The 19,468-nt window shown below is 50.6% G+C and overlaps 1 protein-coding gene across 2 annotated transcripts in view; it reads left to right on the top strand.

The window, feature by feature from the left end:
- The window catches only part of ZDHHC14 (zinc finger DHHC-type palmitoyltransferase 14), a 252,365-nt gene that overhangs the window by 185,495 nt on the left and 47,402 nt on the right, over positions 1 to 19,468 (top strand). For both annotated transcript variants that reach the window (XM_066372942.1, XM_066372943.1), the window contains exon 3: positions 1,471 to 1,629. In XM_066372942.1, the coding sequence (XP_066229039.1) occupies positions 1,471 to 1,629 (159 nt within the window). The remainder of the gene's footprint in view (positions 1 to 1,470; positions 1,630 to 19,468) is intronic.

Below are 19,468 nucleotides of genomic sequence, written 5' to 3'. Positions count from 1 at the left end.
ATGGACAGCTACCTTTAGAGGTCCTGGCTTTGTTTTGCGGGAACGCCGTGAAGGTTCCCACGGTCTCCTCCGGCCACCAGGGTCGCCCCGCCCGTGTTATCAGTCACAGGGGGCTGGCTGAGCGCCCCGGATCTTCCTGCTGTCCGGCCTCCCCCTGTGGCCTGTTGGGACTGCACAGCTAGCTGCCCCAGTGCCTCTGGCAAACTCCGGGGGCTGTGAGGGGCCCAGAGGAGGATAAATCTGGATGCTTTCCCTGCCCGCGGAGCAGAGACTCGCATCCCTGCGACACACTGGAATCAGCCCAGGTGTCTCTGATGTAATGGGGCTGGGGCTGGGGCCGGGTCCAGTGTATCAGGAGAGTTTTACAAGCTCCCTGGTGATTCTCATGTGAACTCAGAGACGAGGGCCAGGCTGTAAGATAACACAAAACTTAAAAATTAGACATATTTGTCTTTTCTTCAACATTTAAAAAAACTGACTCTAAAAAATAAAAGGGCAGGCAATAAACAAAATATAGACATTATTTTTAAACTATACACTTAATGATTTTGTTTGCAGTGGGGGAAGAGATATACTTAATGATTTTTAAAAATATATATATATATATATATATATATATTTACATCTATATTCCTCCCATCCAATACCCTGTTACCTTTTGAGGAGGCCAATGGGCAAAATAGAGAGTTTGTTGAGCTGGATTTGTAGTACACTGTAGCAGGGGTCTCCAAACTTTTTACACGGGGCCAGTTCACTGTCCCTCAGACCATTGGAGGGCTGCCAAATACAGTGGTCCTCTCACTGACCACCAGTGAAAGAGGTGCCCCTTCCAGAAGTGCAGTGGGGCTGGATAAATGGCCTCAGGGGGCCGCATTGCGGCCCGCGGGCCGTAGTTTGGGGACGCCTGCTGTAGGGGAAGGAAAGTGTCCCTGATGTAAGTATCACCCACAGTAGTAATTAGGGCAACGCTGGCAGCTGTAACAAATGAAACCCAGACCTTCAGATATTTAACAAACACTCGGGGTTTGACGCCCGGTAATCAGTGAGGCCCAGTGAAGAGTTCTCAGGGACGGCCACACTGTGTGTTGGTGCTCATTCAAGGTCCCCAGTTTGTGGCCCCCTGAGTGGGTGGAACTGGGGAGAGATTTCCCACCTGCCAGGCTGTGCAAAATGTTCTCAGACCCCACTGGCCAGAGCTCAGCCTGTGGCCACTCCCACCTGCGTGGGCTGTTAAGCGCAGTCCCCAGCCCTGGCCAGGAGCTCGAAGGGTTGTAGGACAGCCAACCCGCTGGGCCCCAGCTCGGTTGTGTGACCCGTGTCAGCAGCCTCGCAGGAAGGCACAGGTACCCCGAGGGGCCGGTGTGGGCAGCGCGCTCAGGCAGGCTGACGGCAGCCCCCCTCGGTGCGAGGGCCTGCAGAGGTGACGTGCTCTGTTAAGAGCCTGTGCTCTTTCTCTTCTTTTCTCCACAGATATCGCCAACGGCACCAGTTCAGGGGGGTACCGCCCACCTCCCAGAACCAAAGAAGTCATCATCAATGGCCAGACTGTGAAACTTAAATACTGTTTCACCTGCAAGATTTTCCGGCCCCCTCGTGCCTCTCACTGTAGCCTTTGCGATAACTGCGTAGGTGAGTAGACGCAGAGGCCGCCTCCGTTCCCGCCTCTGACGCTTGCGCTGAACCACCTGGGAGCGGATGGAGCAGGCCTGGGCTGGGGAGAGTCGGCCTGTGTATCTCTTTAATCCTTTGAAACCGAGCAGCTCAGTAATAGTTAATATTTCAGCGTCTTTGCCTCCCGCCACGGGTCCTGTTCACCAAGCCCAGCGCACACTCTTTCTTTTGCTCTTTCACGCCCTGCAACACCCCTTGCCCAGCGCACTGCCGGAGGCCTTTGCCCTGAGCACTCGCACCCCACCCGAGTGGGGGTTCTTTGTTCCGTGGAGCTGCCAATCAGCAGGCCCTTGAAATAAAAGCATTCTACCCCTGGGTCACTGGTGGCCCAGCGAGCTGGCTGCAGGTGTTGCCTCCCCAGTCCTGGAGTGGAGGTTGGTGAGGGGAGCTGGAGGCATTTGAAAAGAAAGAGAGAAAGAGGGGCAGAGACCAGGAGACTTCCAGGCCCACAGTTAGGATTGTCACTCTCCCCAAAGACCGCCAAGATCCGCCCTGCCCACTGGCTGTCCCCAGGAGGGACTAGGGAAGCAGGCAGAGGGAACACAGTGGGGCCCCGAGGTCCTCGGTTGTAAGACTTGGCCCTACTGTTAGGCCACCGGCGACGCAGCGCAGGATTTCTGCAGCGGACTGGGTCCCCAGCCCCTGAGAATTATTTGGCAAGCACTTCCTGTGGGCTCAGACCGAGAGCGGCTACCCACGGCCTCAGACGGCGCCCTTGCCTGGGCTGGAGCCCCTTAGAGACGAGGTTGACAAGGAGATGGCAGAAGACCCGCCTTACAGGAGGGGTAGTGAGAGGCAGGCGGAGGCTTTGCGCACTAGGGAGGGCCCTTGCGCCTCGGGTCCGTAACCTGCCTCTGAAAGAAACTCCCACGGAGACTCCTGGGCGGTAGGCCTCGAAAACCTGTTCCTTCATACCAGAAAGGATCACACTCCTCAGAGCAAACCTGGGTCCCTCAGTGACACGTTATCGATTGCCAACACTCTTTTTGAGCCCGTTGGATTTTGTAGTCCCCATTCTCCTTGGGGACAATAAAATGTTATGATGTACTTCCTGCTGTGGGAAGCAGGTTCCCTTTCATTTGCCTGGAATAATTTACTTTATTTGAACTTGAGCCATCTTCAGTGTGTTTAGTGTCCATGATTTCCTTACCAGGTCTCGTCTTGGTTTTATTAGGCTACATCAATTACCTTTAGCCCCCCACCCCCACCCCCACCCCAGGTGAAACAGCATGGACTTCTGCTCAGTCTCTCCTGGGCAGGGAGTAGCCTATAGTTAACAGCCTGGACTCCACACCACGTGGCCTGGGTGCAGATGCTAACTTCGTGAGTTAGACAGCTACGTCAGCTCTCCGTGCCTTGGTTTTTCTCACCTCTAGCGTGGGGTCAACAACAGCACCTTCCTGGTGGGATGGTTGAGAAAAGAAATTATTTAATTCACGTTAAGCACTTAAGAGCCCTGCCTGGCGTACCGCGAACACTCTGTAATTGTCGCGTGTTACTGTTATCACTGCTGCTCCCTTGGTATTTTTGATTGGTTTCTGTGGACAGTTTCTCTTGGCCTTCAATAGCCTTCTGCAGGTGGGAGGACCAAAACTATACCGGGTCCTCTATGTGAGGGCACATCAGGGTTTCACAAGGACACGTGACAGTCTTTGCTTGGTTTCTCATACGCTTCCTGGTGACTCCTGCCCCGTGCTCATCTTGAGAACACTTTTAAGCCAAAATATCACAGTGGTTTAAATATCTTCAGGGATATAATCTATAGGGATTTTCAGGATCCTTTCTTGGGTTGTAATTTTGCTATTACGTATAGTACAGATATGATGGAATAGTATGTAAGTTACACTTTTTCACATAGAATCGTTTGTTGTTTTGCACTTTCCCGTGGAGTCTAATGACTTAGTCCAGTTGGTATTTATAGGTAGGGAGTTGTTAATTGCAAACCTGAAGAGGTTTCTGGGCACCTCCTTCTCTGTATTGTTTATAAAATTTTTATCCATTACTACACACCTGACTGCTTCTGTTCATCCGTTTGTGTCAGTTGGACTCAGTCCTCCATTCCCAGGATCTAGCCTAGATTCCTGGCCGTGACAAAACTTTCTTCCTTTTCTCATACTGTTTTCAAACTCTCTTTGGATAATATAGAACGCTTTCTAAACAGTCACATCGTACTCTCATGTGTTCCCTCCGTCACCTACAGGTTTACGTGTTCCTTAAAGATCCCTGATGAATTAGATGTAAGATCCCCTTGCCAACATGAGATCTTAATCCCAGTTAATGATGGGCTTCTCCTGTGGTACAACTGCTTAAGATTTATCCCCTCCTATAATATCCAAGATCCCTTCCGTGGCCTTTCTGAAGGGTCCGAGTCACCATGGTAGTCCATACAGCAGCACTCCACAGCCAAGCGTGCTGGTGTCGTATAGCTGGCAGACGCAGACCAGAGAAGGGAAAGGGGGAGAAGGCGGGAGGCTGGGGGGTGGGCTCAAGAGGAAGAACACTGGACCACAAGCATCATTTGATGGCTCTAGGGCTGAAGCCTGGCCAATCCCTGGTCAGGGGCCACTCCAGGGGTGGGAGGGGGGCGGGTGAGATAAATAACATACAGTTGATTTTAAAATGAAGTTACTCACAGCCCTCCTGGAAGAGCCACCCAGTGATTCAAACCTATTTAGCTTTGTTTTTCTGGTTTGTGAAGCTAATTTGGGCCTTTGCTGGGACCCGTTAGCAGACCGGCGAATGGACCTTCTGCATTCAGGAAGTCGAGTGGAAAGCAGATGTCTCCAACCGAGGAGCAGAGTCGCAGAGTTTGCCACTGTTTTATTTTTAGATGGGAAGTTTTCATTGAAAGAATTCTGCTTTTTGCAGCCAGGGGAAAAACACAATGATGTGCTGGAAGCTGGGGTTGTCACGCTCGGCTTCCCTCCCCCTGGGGACGGTGAGGGGGCTGGGCTTGTCCTTTCTGGGCACACAGGTAAGTGTCGCTTGGTGCCGGGAGAGGAGAGAGGGAAGATGCAGTTTCCCAGGCGGTCCGAAGAGCCTTTCCCTGTGTTCATTATGTTTGGAAGGAGAGCAGAGTCGTGAGGTCTGTGTTTCGGTTGGGGACAGAGGAGAAGCTTTCTTGGGGAGCACACTCTGGTGCAAGCGCAGGACCTGTCAGCAGAGCCTAGGGACCGGGGACATTCTCTAAGGACAGGCCTGACTCCTGGTCCTGTCCCTGAAGAACGATAGGGTTATCGGACCACCCCCAGCTGTTCCCACATCTGTAAAATGGGGTTACCCTTGTACTACCTTCTAGGTGTGTTCTAGGGATTAGGTGAGCTAGTAACCAACAAGGGCCCAGTGCAGCCCTGGTGCCCACGGAGGGCTGACTAAGTGCATGTCATTAATGATTAATGCTCTTGTCATGAGTAACGGGACAGCTGCTGCCTAGTGCTCCCAGATACTGCCTAGAACGAGCTTCATCTTCACAGGGACAGGAGTCGCCTTGTTTTTCTGTCATCTAGTACAGTGGTCCCCAACCTTTTTTGGGCCACGGACAGGTTTAATGTCAGAAAATATTTTCATGGACCGGCCTTTAGGGTGGAATGGATAAATGTATCACATGACTGAGACAAGTGTCAAGAGTGAGTCTTAGATGGATATAACAGAGGAAATCTGGTCATTTTTTTAAAAATAAAACATCGTTCAGACTTTAATATAAATAAAACGGAAATATTGTAAGTTATTTATTCTTTCTCTGTGGACCGGTACCAAATGGCCCACAGACCGGTACCGGTCTGCGGCCTGGGGGCTGGGGACCACTGATCTAGTAGGATTTAGGTGATCTGCCATACTGAGCGATCTCCTCTCTCTTTCTGGCTGTTATCTCTGTCTCTCTCTGATTATCTCTCTGTCGCTCTCATTCTCCCCCTCTCTGTTGTCATCACGTCACTTCTGCACGTTTGAAAGCGTGTTTTGAGTTGTTTGTTCATCCCGGCCACAGCCAGCCTCTGGGGTGGGTGGTGGGGTGCAGGGGGAGCCCACTCTACTCTCTCAGCTCCCTGGGCTCCTCGGGTCATTCACAAAACGTCACCAAAGAGCTGGTGAGCAGGCGTGCCCCGGGAGGTCCCCTCAGACTGACCGTGTGCATTCTGAAGGCCCGCACGAGTCCCTCCCGCTTCCCTGACCAGGGTGGATGCTTTCAGGGAAGTCTGTCCTTGAGTGGGCTCTGGGCCAGGGTCTAACTGTCTGACTCTGAGTGGACAGAAGGCAGTGTGGCCTGGAGACCGAGAGGTGGCCTCCAGGCCCAGTGGCCACCTGGGTCCCAGATGTCCATGCTGTCTGGGAAGGGGGACCCTCTCTGCACTGCTGTACCACCCCTGGAGGAGCTGTAAGAACAGAGAAGATGGACAGGAAGCCCTGGGGAGCTCTCAGCATTGTCAGACACTTTAGGGAGGGTGGCTGCTCCCATTTTCTTCTGTCCTCTTCTGTCATTTCTGGTATGGGTGGCACAAAGAACCTTCAGATGCCCTCTGCAGGAACTTGGTGTCTGTTACTCTTGTGTTTGGAAGAGCTTCACCATCTTCTAAGAATCCATGTGGCCTCATTCTCGTTCCCCTGCCTTTCTTACTGTGCTCTTTCCCTCCGGAGCGCTGTGCTCCACCCTCTCCCTCTGCCCCTCGGTGCCGCCTGGGCCAGCTGCCTCCTGTGGGATGTGGGTTCCTGAGCTGGAAAATCCTCTCTGTGTGTACACCCTGCCGTGTGCCCCTGCTGCACAGGGAGCCCATTGCTGCCTCACACTTATACTGACACGAAGAGCTTTATTTCCGAGATTTTCAATCGCAGCTGCCCTAATTCTAAAGTGGGGCAGCACTCTGGAATTTCCTTTAACTATTTAGGCACGGAGGGAGGGCTGTTCACTTCCCGTAGGAAAGTCCGTCATTTGAAGGGAATGAGTGAACTGGCATTTGTATGCAAGCAGGAGCCTTGACCAACAGGGCTTTCCTCCGCCCCCCTGGTTTCCAGGACCCTTGCTTTTCACGCACATTTAACAAGCACCTGTGTGTCAGGCACTGTGTTAACAACAGCTGGACACATTGAAACAAAAGACAGTCTCTGTGTCCCTGTGGATCATTATTAAGAACAGACCAAGGAGAATTCAAGGTGGAAAGCATCATATTTATCATATAACATGGGCCAAAGAGAGTAATTGTAGTAAAGACTATAATGAAATATTTAGTCATTAACATATATGTACCAAATAACATTGCATCAAATTATGTAAAGTTAAATTGGTTAGAAAACACAAGGATAATTTGGTATAAACATAATGTTAGTGACAAACAGTAGCATAACTCCAGTTTTGATGGCTCAGGTAAGCAAAATAAAAGAAAAAAAATAAGTGATATAATTGATAAGTAGGTGCTGAACTTGGTTGCTACAAAGTGTGCTGACCTTTTAAAACTGTTTATAGAACAATTTACAAAATTAATCATATGAGACTACCCTCAAAATTTCTAACTTCCTAAAAGCAGATGGTGCACAGACCATGTATCTATGACGCAACAAGAAAACTAGAAACTGGCCACAAGCATATAATACGCAAACCTCACCAACTGGGATATTTTTCAAAAGTTTTACATCAGAGCTCTTGGGTGGCAGAAACTCCAAAATTGCAATTGTGAAATAGTTAGGAAATGACAGTAAGACCCATGCAAAAGAAAACTCTATGCCAGTCTCAGAATTCTGTTTTAAACACACAAAGCAGTTAACCCTTAACTCAGGCAGAAAAGGAATTATTTGCAGAACTATCAGGTAGCTCCTAGAAGTGAAGGCAAAGGCTGAAGAACCGGACTCGGAAACCAGGGGCAGCCTGGGAGGTGGGGTGGCTGCCCAGAGCCAGTCACACCTGCATAGGACACCACAGGAGGCGCAAGGGCCGTTGATTGACAGGATGTTTGCCTATGAGTTCTAACTGCTGCTGATGTCAGCTGAGAGCTGGCTGTTTGCAGGGGCCGTGGGTGTGGGATTCAGGGATCTCGTGGGAGCTCCTGGGCCCCTTCAGCCTCCACACCCAAACACCACCGAGGTGGGAGAGGTGACTGCCCCACTTTGAGCTTCTGCACCAGGTGGGAGGGAGGGGACTTGCCTCTCATCTATTTTGGGAGTCTCCCTGAACAGGAAGTTGACTTGGATGATGGATGGCCCGTGAAGCACAAAGTTTTTCAAAGTCTAGTTCAAAAAAAAGAAGTGTACTTAGAAGCAAATAAAGAAGCGGATCTATCTCAAGAAAATAGAAAAAAATAGCAAAATAAACTTAAGAAAGACAGGAAGAAAAAAAATTAATGACCTAGAAAAATGGGGGAAATGGGATACTGAACTAATTCCGTGGAAAAGAAACAAAAAAAGATAAAATAGCAAAGTGGAAAAAGAATAAAATGAGACAAATATAGGTGGGGTTTTTTAGTTGTTGGAAAATACAGTTTACATTGTATAACTCTATGCCAATTGATTAGAAAATCTCAATGGAACATTGTTTTATGGGAAATTAGCCAAGGAATGAGAGGAAAACTTAAACAGATGACTAACAATGAAAAATAGAGAAGCTTATTGAAGAATCATCCGAGAGACACTGGACCCGGACAGCTTACTCTCTGTGCTCGGAATGGTGTCTCACAGCTTAGAGTAGCTTACTCTCTGTGCTCGGAATGGTGTCTCAGAGCTTAGAGTAGCTTACTCTCTGTGCTCGGAATGGTGTCTCAGAGCTTAGAGTAGGTGAACAGCTTTTCAGTTCGTTTCAGCAAGATAGTGTAACCCCCGAACCTGACAGAAATAACATTGCAAAAAATAAAAAAGGTTCTCATTTATAAAAACACGTTAAAACCAACATGATGACATAGCAAATTTAATCTAGCAGTATAATAAAATAGTCACTGTGGCATAGACAAGTGTATTCCCGGAATGTGATGACTTTTTAATGTTATGAAATCTATTAACATATCAGTAGGTCAGAGGCCGAAAGTATAGGATCATGAAAAAGGATGCTAAAAAAGAGGTTTACTACAACTTGGTACCTACTTCTAACTCTAAAATGCAGAAGCCCGAGACCAGAGGTGTGGGCGGCAGAGCTTCAGCCCCCATGGTCTTCATCCTGGAGTGTGTTCCCACGTTCTCTCACCCCACATGGCAAGGGGGCTCTGCAGGTGCCGGGAAGGTTGCTAATCAACTGACCTTAAGTTAGGGAGAGGACACGTCTGATCAGGCAGTGGTGCGGTGGATAGAGCGTCAGATTGGGACGCGGAGGACCCAGGTTCAAAACTCTGAAGTCGCCGGCTTGAGCGTGGGCTCATCTGGTTTGAGTGTGGGTTCACCAGCTTGAGTGCAGGGTCGGTGGCTTGAGTGTGGGATCATAGACATGACCTCATGGTCCTTAGCTTGAGCCCAAGGGCACTGACTTGAGCAAGGGGTCACTCGGTCTACTGTACCCCCCACCCCCGTCAAGGCACGTATGAGAAAGCAATCAATGAACAACTAAGGAGCCTCAACGAAGAATTTATGCTTCTCATCTCTCTCCCTTCCTATCTCTCTGTCCCTCCCTCTGAATCTCTCTCTCTGTCAAAAAAAAAAAAAAAAAAAAAAAGGAGAGAACCCTGGTGGGCCCACTGTGATCACAAGAGCCCTTTAAGAGCAAAGAAGGAGAGATTCTAGGCAGGAGAAGTCAGCTGATGTCGCTGGCTTGAAGATGGGTTGGGGGCTCATGGGAAGGGGGAGAAGGAAGTAGATCCTGCCAGCTGTACTGAGCTTGGACGGACCAGGGTCCAAGTCCGCCAGAGACCTGCTCCGCTGCTCCTGGGGCTTCCAGACCCTTCACATTAGCCTGTCTTAAAATATATCAAACAATCTAAGTAGTGCTCTTGGATCCAAGCTACCTGTTGCGTAGTGTCCCTCTCCCACTCGTTGACCTCTCTGGGAAGTTCCTGCACGCCTCGGGCAGTTGTGTTCTTGCCTCTGACTTGAAATGAATACATACGATCACGGGACTTTCAGCGCGAAAGCAAACTTGGAGGTGTTTCTTTTTCACAGATCATCTATTGTCATGCACCTAGGGTTTAATGAGACTTGCAAAATGAGAGATAATTCAAGGAATGTTACCACCATTGTGATGTAACTCACACTTGGCAAGATTTAGCTAGAGCGGAACTCATCCCGACTGTGCCCAAGACTACACTTTTCATAAAAGGTTTTATTTGTCGATATAAGAAGCTCAGAGCCAAATTTACTCACCTCTAAGCACTGTAAATAAGAACTTGAGGCTTTTTGGGGGGGGGGGGGCACTGACTCATTCCCAGTTTTCTTATGAGCCACCAAGTGTTTTTCAGGAAGAGATGGACTTTTAATTCTGTTGCTCATTATCAATGACTCAGTGTTGCTAGCTCACAGGACAGGCGACAGAATTTCAAGTGACCTTTCTGACATTCTTTCCCAGAAGTCTTTGCAGTTCTTCTTATGTCAAATTACAATCATTCCTGGTTGTCAGTACTCCGTTTTCTCCGTCTCTTCCTGCCAGTCCTCCTTTCCTGTATTTCACATTGGCTCCCTCTCCTGCCCCGGGCTGGCCTCTCTCTCTTCTGTCAGCTCTCCTCTGTCCTCCCTGAGTCTCCGTGTGGTGGCTGGACGGACCCATGCTTTGTCTCAGCCAGCTGAGCACCCCCCCGGGGTCTGCAGTCTCTCCACATGCTGTCCCCACAATCAGATCCCCCATGTCCTGCCACCAAGACTTCCTTCCATAAAAATTAAAATTGTAAAAGAGTCTAGAGATGCTTTTGAGACAATAGCAAACGTATAATTAAATTCCACCAAGTCTTGACTTGCTCAGAAGAACTGACTTAATAACATGTTTGGTACGGGTATAAGTACATACATGTATGATACATGGACGTCAGTTCCTTACAATGGAATTCCCGGGTTTAGGAGTCTGCATTTGAGCACGCTGCCCAGGGAATTCACAGACAGAGTCAAGTATGAGCCCTGGGAGTGGACTTTCTCTGACCTTGTCTGGGTTCCACCATCGAAGTCTGTCCCTTCGGATGCGTTGGAGATGGCTCAACTGTCCCGGAGAGCAGTGGCCTCCAGCGGGCGTCTGTGTCCAGCATAGCACAGCTAAGGTGATTTGCAAGCTTAGAAGATCAGTATCAATAAATAGCTACCATCTTCTGAAGCCAGTTGGAGGCCATGCTCTGTAAGTGCGATGGTACAGGTAAAGATTCGTTCCATTTTTTTTTAATTTTATTTATTCATTTTAGAGAGGAGAGAGAAAGGGAGAGACAGAGACAGAGAGAGAAGGTGGGGTGGAGCTGGAAGCATCAACTCCCATATGTGCCTTGACCAGGCAAGCCCAGGGTTTCGAACCGGCGACCTCAGCATTTTCAGGTCAACGCTTTATCCACTGCACCACCAGAGGTCAGGCTGCGTTCCTCCTCCCGCTGGCCTTAGAGCCCTTTTCCCTCCAGGCGCCTGAGATGGGTGCTGACGTCACAGCAAGGGTAGAAGTCCACAGAGTGCATGTTGGGAGTCAAGGTGAGGAGTCGGGCCCTGTCTCACACTTGGAATGTCTGTGGAATGCCCTGCAAAGCAAGCATTTACAGCTAACCTGAGAGTATTTGTTCATTGGCTGTTTTGTGCAAGTAGAATGCAGATTAGTATAAGACGGCTTCCTGCCCTTCATGAGTTTTCTGCCTACCCGTGAAAAGTTGGCTACTCATGGAAAGAAATATTTGACAAGGGTGTAGCACTCACAATAGCTGCTCTGACCTCAGGATGGTCGTGTCAGACCAGTTTCCAAAAAAAGGGGAGAAATGGGAGGAAAGGCTGGAAAACTGAGGCCCTTGGGTGCCCGACCAAGAAAGAAGGACTAGTCTCAGCCACTAGTTCATCACTTGAGCGGGAAACAGCGGTGGTCAGACGCTGGCAGACCAGGGTAGTGGCCCACCTACAGAGCGCAGCTCTCTCCGTGGCCCCAGCCAGAAACTGGCGCCCTTGCTCGCCGGGTTTGCTTAGGGCCAGGGTTCCTGACCTGGGCACTAGGGATGCAGTTCAGGGGAGTCTGTGAACCTGGGTGGGAAAAACAATTGCATCTTTATCCTCACAACCTCTCAGTGAAATTAAATAGTTCCTCCGTTTACGGAGATCAGCCACACACCACATTAGTAGAGTGAGTCACCACTAGACACCACGGACATTTTCGTACGGCATTACGTTGTGACAGATACCTCAGATTACTGCCCACCCTGTTACCACCTCACAGGATGGCAGTCGATAAGCTGTCGCTCCTGTTATTAGGCAGATCAATACATAAGTATGTATTTAAACTATGTCACAATTTTTAAATTATTCTGAAAACAATATTCATTCTTGGTTGCTTTTATCACTTCTTGTATTTTATGTATTTAAAAACATTCTGGGAGGGGAGGGGTCCATAGGCTTCCTGGGGCTGCCGACAGGGTTCATGGCACCAAGAAAGTGAAGAACCCCTGGTGAAATCTGTTTAGACGCTTTTCCAATTAAATCTATTGGGGTGACACTGGTTAAAATTATATGTTTCAGGTGCACAGTCTGTGCTACATCACCTGTATATTGCATTGTGTGTGCACCACCCAAAGTCAGATCTTCTTCCATCGCCATATGTTTATCCTCTTTACCCGTTACCATCCCCCCACCCCACCCCCGTTCTCTCTGATAACCACCATACCGTTGTCTGTGTCTATGAGCTTTTGTCTGTTTTCCTTGTTTGTTCATTTCTTGCTTAAAGTGTTCTATCCCACACGTGAGTGAAATCATATGATTCTTGATCTTTTCTGACTGACTTATTTCACTTAGCATGACATTTCCAAGACCTATCCATGTTGTCGCAAATGGCCGTATTTCATCCTTTCTTGTGGCCCAGTAGTATTCCATTGTCTCTGTGGACCACATTTACCCTGTCTTCTATCGAGGAATACATACCCAGACTTTTCAATTGTTAGAAAACAGACTTCGTAAGATGACTTCTTCTTTCCACCCCACCCAGAGCGTTGGTGTGGATTTTCTTTTTCACATAATACATAACAACATTTTTCCCACGGATGCCATTTTAAAAAGCTCTTTTTAAAATAAAACAAAACCAGTTACACTGGGTTCATTCTTCCTCCTTCCTCTGTTTCTTCTTTTTCTCTTTCTCAACCTAAACATGGGTATGTAACACACACACACACACACACACACACACGCACACATACACACGCACACGGCATTTCCTGAGGGCAGGCACACCTGGACCACCCATCCTGGGTGGTCTGCTGAGCCTGGTTGTACAGCCCACTCCAGTGTTTTGGTTGTTTTCTGGGAGCGTCTGTTTACCCGTTTTATTACAAAGAAGGGAACGGAGAGCTCAGTAGCAGGAAGAGGTCTTTGTAGCTGCCCTTCCCTGCTCAGTCTTCACCACCTCTTTGTGTTCTTGGGTAAATAGAACCCATCTTAAAAATTGTTTAATAGTTGTGGAGAATATATTCCCTCCCACTGTTCTTGTCTCCGTCCCTTTATGCCACTGAGAAATATTAGTAAGACGGAACAGAGGACTAGGAGAGACAGCAGGGTGCCATTGATAACCCCGTCGGCCGCCTGGATCTGAGGGGGGAGCATTCTGTACACTGAGCCACTGAACACATGGGTTGCCGTTTGCTAAGAAGGGGCGGGTTCGTGAGGAGGAGGAGTACAGCGTAATGAATGGAGCTCTGGACTTCTGGATGCGAGGTGGCTGTAGGGCAGTCCGTAGAACTGTCTCCCAGGCGGTTGGAAAGATGGCATGACTCCCCCGAGGAAGCCTAAGGGGCCAGGGATGGAGCCGGTGTCAGTGGCATCCAGACGCATCCTCCGATGGTGCCCGCGTGCTGAGCAGGAACGGCCGCTGGGCTCCTCCACTCCCAGCTGCACACTCCCAACCTGGACGTTCACCTTCGACCGCCACTCGGGAACTGAAGGGACACAGGGGCTCTGGAATGTCAGGTGCACACCCTGAAATGCCAACCACACGGGCAGCTGGAGAAGCAGATACTCAGAGGGCTGACCAGTGTGGGGTGACATCGTGCCATGAGAATTTGGGGAAACCCCACAGATGACTCCTGAGTGTCAAACAGCCCTTCTGCCCCCGTGAGTCTGGCTTTGCTTCTGTTCTGTATCACGAATTGGTACAGCCAGGACTTGTTCCAAGAGAACTGTACCGAGTGCTGGAACCCTGACTCTGGGACTGCTGGAAAGCGAGGTGCCCTTCTGCCCCGGGGCTCCAGAACCTAGAGCAGGAGGGATCCGAGGGTCTTCTGGCCAAGGCCCACCTTTTAGAGATGAGAAACTGAAGACAAGTATGAACATTATAAACATCAGTATTAGCCTTTTAAAAATATTTCGTCTAGCTGAATCCTTCAGAGCAAAAACTGCAGAAGGGTTGGGGCGTGCACTGGCCCCTGACACTCCCGTCTAACTCTGTCCACGTAATCGGTGGCACACAGGCACCCGTGGTCGGCACGAGGCACGCGGTGTGTGTGTCGCAGTAGTACCCGGTGAGATACTACATCGCAGAGCACCTTGAGAGATACGGAGCACGCTGCACACGTGCTTCCCTTTCCTGGAGCTGGTCTTCCGGTTTAACCCTCGGCACTCACGACGAGTCTGGCTCTGCAGTCTCAGCGTAAGTGAGAGTTCTCAGACGTTTTGCCAAGAGGTCTCATTCTGAATACATTTGTTCTTTTGGCCACATCACAGGGGACCACCATCCACAGTTCCGTGGGGCTGTGTGTTCTGCTCGCTACACGGCCCTCTGTGTCTCAGATGCCGTAGATTCTGTGCTACAGGATCTCGGGGGCGGGTTAACTTTGGAAACAGCAGCCCACTGTGAATATAATTTTCCATTTGTTTATGTATATGCTCAAATTAAATGGTTTTGAAGAGCCTTAGGGTTGCTAGTTTTACACGAGTAATGCACCCAGGAAGTGACTCAGTTCTGAAACCATTTTGAAAATAAATCGAGGCTTCAAAAATCATAGTAATGGACATGCAAGAATGTGTGTCTCAGGAGGGCGGGGGCAGTGGGACAGGGAGTAAGACCACATCAGAGCTGGGTCTAGGCCCGGACATCCCACCACGCTGCCCAGGACTGGGGCAACTCCATCTGCCTCTGAGCTTGACGTTCTCCTGCCGGGCGTGGGAATGTGAGGTGCCTACCTCACACCGTCCGATGGGGACAAGTGAATTGAAGAAAATGAACGTGAGTGCCGAAAACCAGAGAGCCCAGCAGAAGCGTGAGCCGTTCTGATGTGAAGTGGTTACTGACACTGATTTCGAGGCCCGCAGTTTCTAGAGAGAGATGGAGAGGTGTCTGGGGTGGGGTGGGGTGCTTTTTTTATTCTCGGATTTGGAAGGCCGTCGTTTCATTCTGTGGAGAGTTAAGGAGAACTTCCAGGCGTGGTTTCTGGCCCTGCGATTCCAAAAACAGTGCGAGGCCAAGGCTGAGAGGGGGGCCGGTGGGGTCAAGAAGCGAGCTGTGTGGCTCCCCGAGCATTCACGCTTTTGCTTACGGGGGAGCTGACTTCAGAGACTGGTGACGCGGCGAGGGGCAGCGGGAGGATTACCGAGGCCCACCAGCGGGCCGGCACCAGGTTCTTGAGGGTCTTCATGTTTGACCTTGAGAGCACTGATGTCATCATCGTGACGCAGAGCCCTAATCCAGCCACCAAATTCCAGGAAGCTCACAGACCAGGACGAGGGCTCTGGTTCCGAGTCTCAGAAAAGGGTGGGGTGGGGGTGGGGGTTCTGAGAGTAGCAGAGGACGGAGGGGAATGTACTTCTCCTGCCCGGTTAGGACAGACTGCTTCACAGGACGACCTCCCAGATGCAGAACGGGGTGAACGCGAGGTTCCCGCTGCCCGGTGGCTGTCCGAGTCGCTCTGTAATCTTACTTCTCTCCGGTTGCACACGTCCCCTGGTCCCTCTCAGAAACGATGGAGGGGATGAGCTATAATAAACCTTCTGCCTCCCCCCACTGTTCAATCAGTTTCTCTTTGCTCCTCTGCGGAGGCGGCTTGTTCTCTTCTCAACAGCGTCGTCGTAGCCGTTTTCGTTCCCGATTCGCAGATCGGCCCCGTGGTGTGAGTGGCTTGTCCTGCTCCTGGAAGCACAGAATGTCCCCAGTAAGAGAAACCGGAGTTAAAAACGAAAGCAAACCTACAACGTGTGAGGAGACAGAAACACAGGATGGGCGATGCGATTTCCTGGTGTTTGCTCCTTCATAAAATTAAACAGATAGAACTCGTCTTCAGAGAAAGAGTTAAGGAGGTAGGGAGGTGGGGGAGGAGCCTTCTTCCCTGATAGATACCTTCGCCCCGAATAATACCTGAGCCCTCAATCTCAGTCAGTCTGCCAAGTCAGCTTGGTCACTTCCTTATGTCTCTGTAAGACGTGCCCGCTTCCTCTGATGGTCACCTCGCCGAGAATGAGGCTGTCCTGCCGCTCCTCAGAGAGAGGCCGGACTGAGGGCCGGCGCCCCCGGCTACAGAGGACAGACGCCCTAATGCAGAAGAGGCCCGAAAGGCCACCACACAAGGGGCAGTGCCGACGTGGCAGCGCTCAGGTCCCGTTCCCACTCCGCCGATGTCCTGCCGATGTGCTGCGGGCACACACGACTACTGCTGCAGGACAGACGGACCCGGGTCCCCAGGCCCACGGCCCCGGGGCAGCAGAGAACTAGCATAGGAGGCGGTACCAGGGGGGAATTAAGAGTTCGGGTGAACGCCTGGTTCTGATGCCAACTCCTCCGTCTGCAAGTCCCTTGTCTGTGAGGCGGGCATAATAGCATCTACCTCTCCCGGCGTTGTGAGAACGGAACGATGCAGCTCATGTGACACACTTAGCTCGGTGCCGGGCATGTGGCAAGGGCTCAGGAGAGGGTGGCCGAAAGGGAGAGGAGGAGGACAGGGCAGTGAGCACAAGAGGGCGTGTTCCGGAAATGTGACCCGTCCGTGAACGCAGGAGCAGAGCTGTTGTGACTTCGAGGTTTACTACAAGTTTTAGAACGGCCTGACTTTATATATATATATATATATATATATATATATATATATATATATATATGATATATATATATATAAAATGTCTAAGAATGCAAGTGATTTCGTGTCTAATACTTAGCCAGTTAAATATGCACGCATTTCCTAGTCCCTAGTGCTATGAATTGTGTGGGAGCCCTGAAAGCCAGGTCAACAGTGGGTCCCACCCCACCCACCCCAACAGTCATCAGCCTCAAGAACACAACGGGCCAAGTTTCACTTATGCTGGAGGAAAGATGGCCTGGGTTTGAAGAAGAGCCCCTTTCCACTTCGTACCTTCAAACACACTTAAGTAAACTCTTAACTACCATTTAAATTAGAAGTTGCACGTTCCAGTCGCATATTTGCATCTGTTATTTCCTGCGCCTCTGAAGACGTTCCCGGCGTGCGGAGCTGGGTCGGCCCATCCCGTCTCCGGACCGGAGCCCGCAGCTGCATGGAGAATTCGGGATTTTCAGCTCCCCGTACTTGACCTGCAGGTTTTGATTTTTATGCTCCTGGATGCCAACAACCCAGATGAGAGCCCAACTTCTGGGAGGTTTCAAATTCTTATCATTTTTGAACATTGTATTCAAATGACATTTGCGAATATTTTTTTCCCTTAATGCTACAGTGGGTTTCTCTGTCCCGGCCAATTTTTATACTTCTCCATTTCTCCTCGGTTTTAAGGGTTCTTTTTCGTATTCCCTTTCTCCTGGAAATTAAACCTTCCTTTAATCAGAGGACTCGTGTTGTCACCAGCTCAGCGCCTGCCACCCCTGGGGCACCACCTGGCCTCCTGGGAGGCTTCCTCCTCTGGGCAGTGTAGGGCTGTTGTCAAGGATAAATGACGTAATGACATCATACCGAATGGTAGTTTTAATCGTCATTAATAATATTCTTTTCATTATTATTTAGAGTTGTGGGTCAACAGAATAGGACCCTATGCCTTTTCCTAGACTATGTTTCCACTGCCCGTGTTAATGGAACCTTCTTTCCTACTTAGATTCCGAGGGGCAGGTGACTTTTCAACGTGGCTGCCCCTACTGCAGTACCCTGGCCTCTGGGTCTGTCTCCCTGTGGCGTCCAGCGGAGCTGTTGTTAATAAACCCACCTCTGCCTCCGGACTGGTAGCAGGGCAGTCCGGAGGCCACTGCCCTCCGTGAGCCGATTCATACCAGCAACTGTCCACTCAGCTCTCTGAGCCTCGAGTCACTGCTTTCCAGCCCTCAGCCTTCTCTGAGCAGACTCAGATTTCACAGACCCTGCCTTTCCCTGTGGTTGGCTTGCTCGAAATCTTACCTTCACGATATCGTTTTCCAATGTCTCCACCTGGCTACCAGGAGCAGCGATCGCTGGGAAACCTACCAAAGACAATTAAAGGCGTCTCTTCCTTCACTCAGAGCCTATTTGTGGCGCATCTGCCGCAGGCCAGGCACTCCCCCAGGGGCCGGGGCTACGACCTGACAAGAATGATTTCTCACCTCGGGGCCTCCCTTGGGGAAGGAGAGGAAAATCTACAAACTGTCCCAGGGCAGCGAGATGCTGAGGTGTGGTCAGCCCACCCCCGCACCCCACCCCCGGCTAACTCAGATCTCATGAGATCAGAGAGCCTTCCAGGTGTATCAGTGCCCCCTGTCCCTTCCCCCAGGCCCTGTCCCTGTGGGGCCTCTTTTAGGGAACGTCCTAGGAATCCTCCAGAGATGTTGCAGCATAGAGATCTCCCCCCCAAAACCTTGTGACAGGATCCCCTCCTCAGAACTTAGGGATGTGGCAACAACCCCAACGAGCTATTTAAAGACACTCCCATCACACACACCGCCCCCGCCCCCGCCCCCAGTACATAGCGCACCCCAGTCAGTGTTTCCGCACACAGATACACAAACTGACCTCTAGTAACAGCTGTCGGCTTCCCCTCCGCCCAGCTCTTCTCCCCTGGAGACCGAGGAACAAATATCACAAGCCTCCCGTTCAGAACGACCCCAGGGGCTCCTAGGCTCCCCCCTCCCTGGAGCTACGGCGCATGTGGTCAGGGCAGAGCCGGGAGGGGCTGGGTGAGCCTTGTCCGTTCCATCCTGGAGAACAGGTGTGGTGACAGCCGCCGATTTCAACACTGAATCAGGTGTCCCTCTGTCAGGAGTCCATACCTTGGGTCTGGGGAACATTTTGAAGTCTGAAAACGAGTCGTCTTCACCGAAGGAGATAAGGAAGTCCCTGAAGCCGTGGAGCGGGGTGGTTTTTCTTCTTAGCAGTCCTAGCACCTGATGCTGCTGGGCGCGGGGCAGAGACTCACCAAAGGCACGCGGCATTTAGTGGCCAAGCGTCCTGGAGGCCGGTGACGCTGGACGCTGTCCCAGCCTTGCTGCATGTCAACTTTGTGACGTTGGACAGCGTGTTTGCTCGCATGGATGTCTTTCTGGTAGAAAGATGGTTTATCCAGTCCTTTTTTTTTTTTTTGTATTTTTCCGAAGCTGGAAACGGGGAGAGACAGTCAGACAGACTCCCGAATGCGCCCGACTGGGATCCACCCGGCACGCCCACCAGGGGGCGACGCTCTGCCCACCAGGGGGCGACGCTCTGCCCCTCCGGGGTGTTGCTCTGTTGCAACCAGAGCCACTCTAGCGCCTGGGGCAGAGGCCAAGGAGCCATCCCCAGCGCCCGGGCCATCTTTGCTCCAATGGAGCCTCACTGCGGGAGGGGAAGAG

Source organism: Saccopteryx leptura, chromosome 3 (genome assembly GCF_036850995.1).
Source record: "Saccopteryx leptura isolate mSacLep1 chromosome 3, mSacLep1_pri_phased_curated, whole genome shotgun sequence".
Taxonomy (NCBI): Eukaryota; Metazoa; Chordata; class Mammalia; order Chiroptera; family Emballonuridae; genus Saccopteryx; species Saccopteryx leptura.
This window is presented reverse-complemented; position numbering and strand designations above follow the sequence as displayed.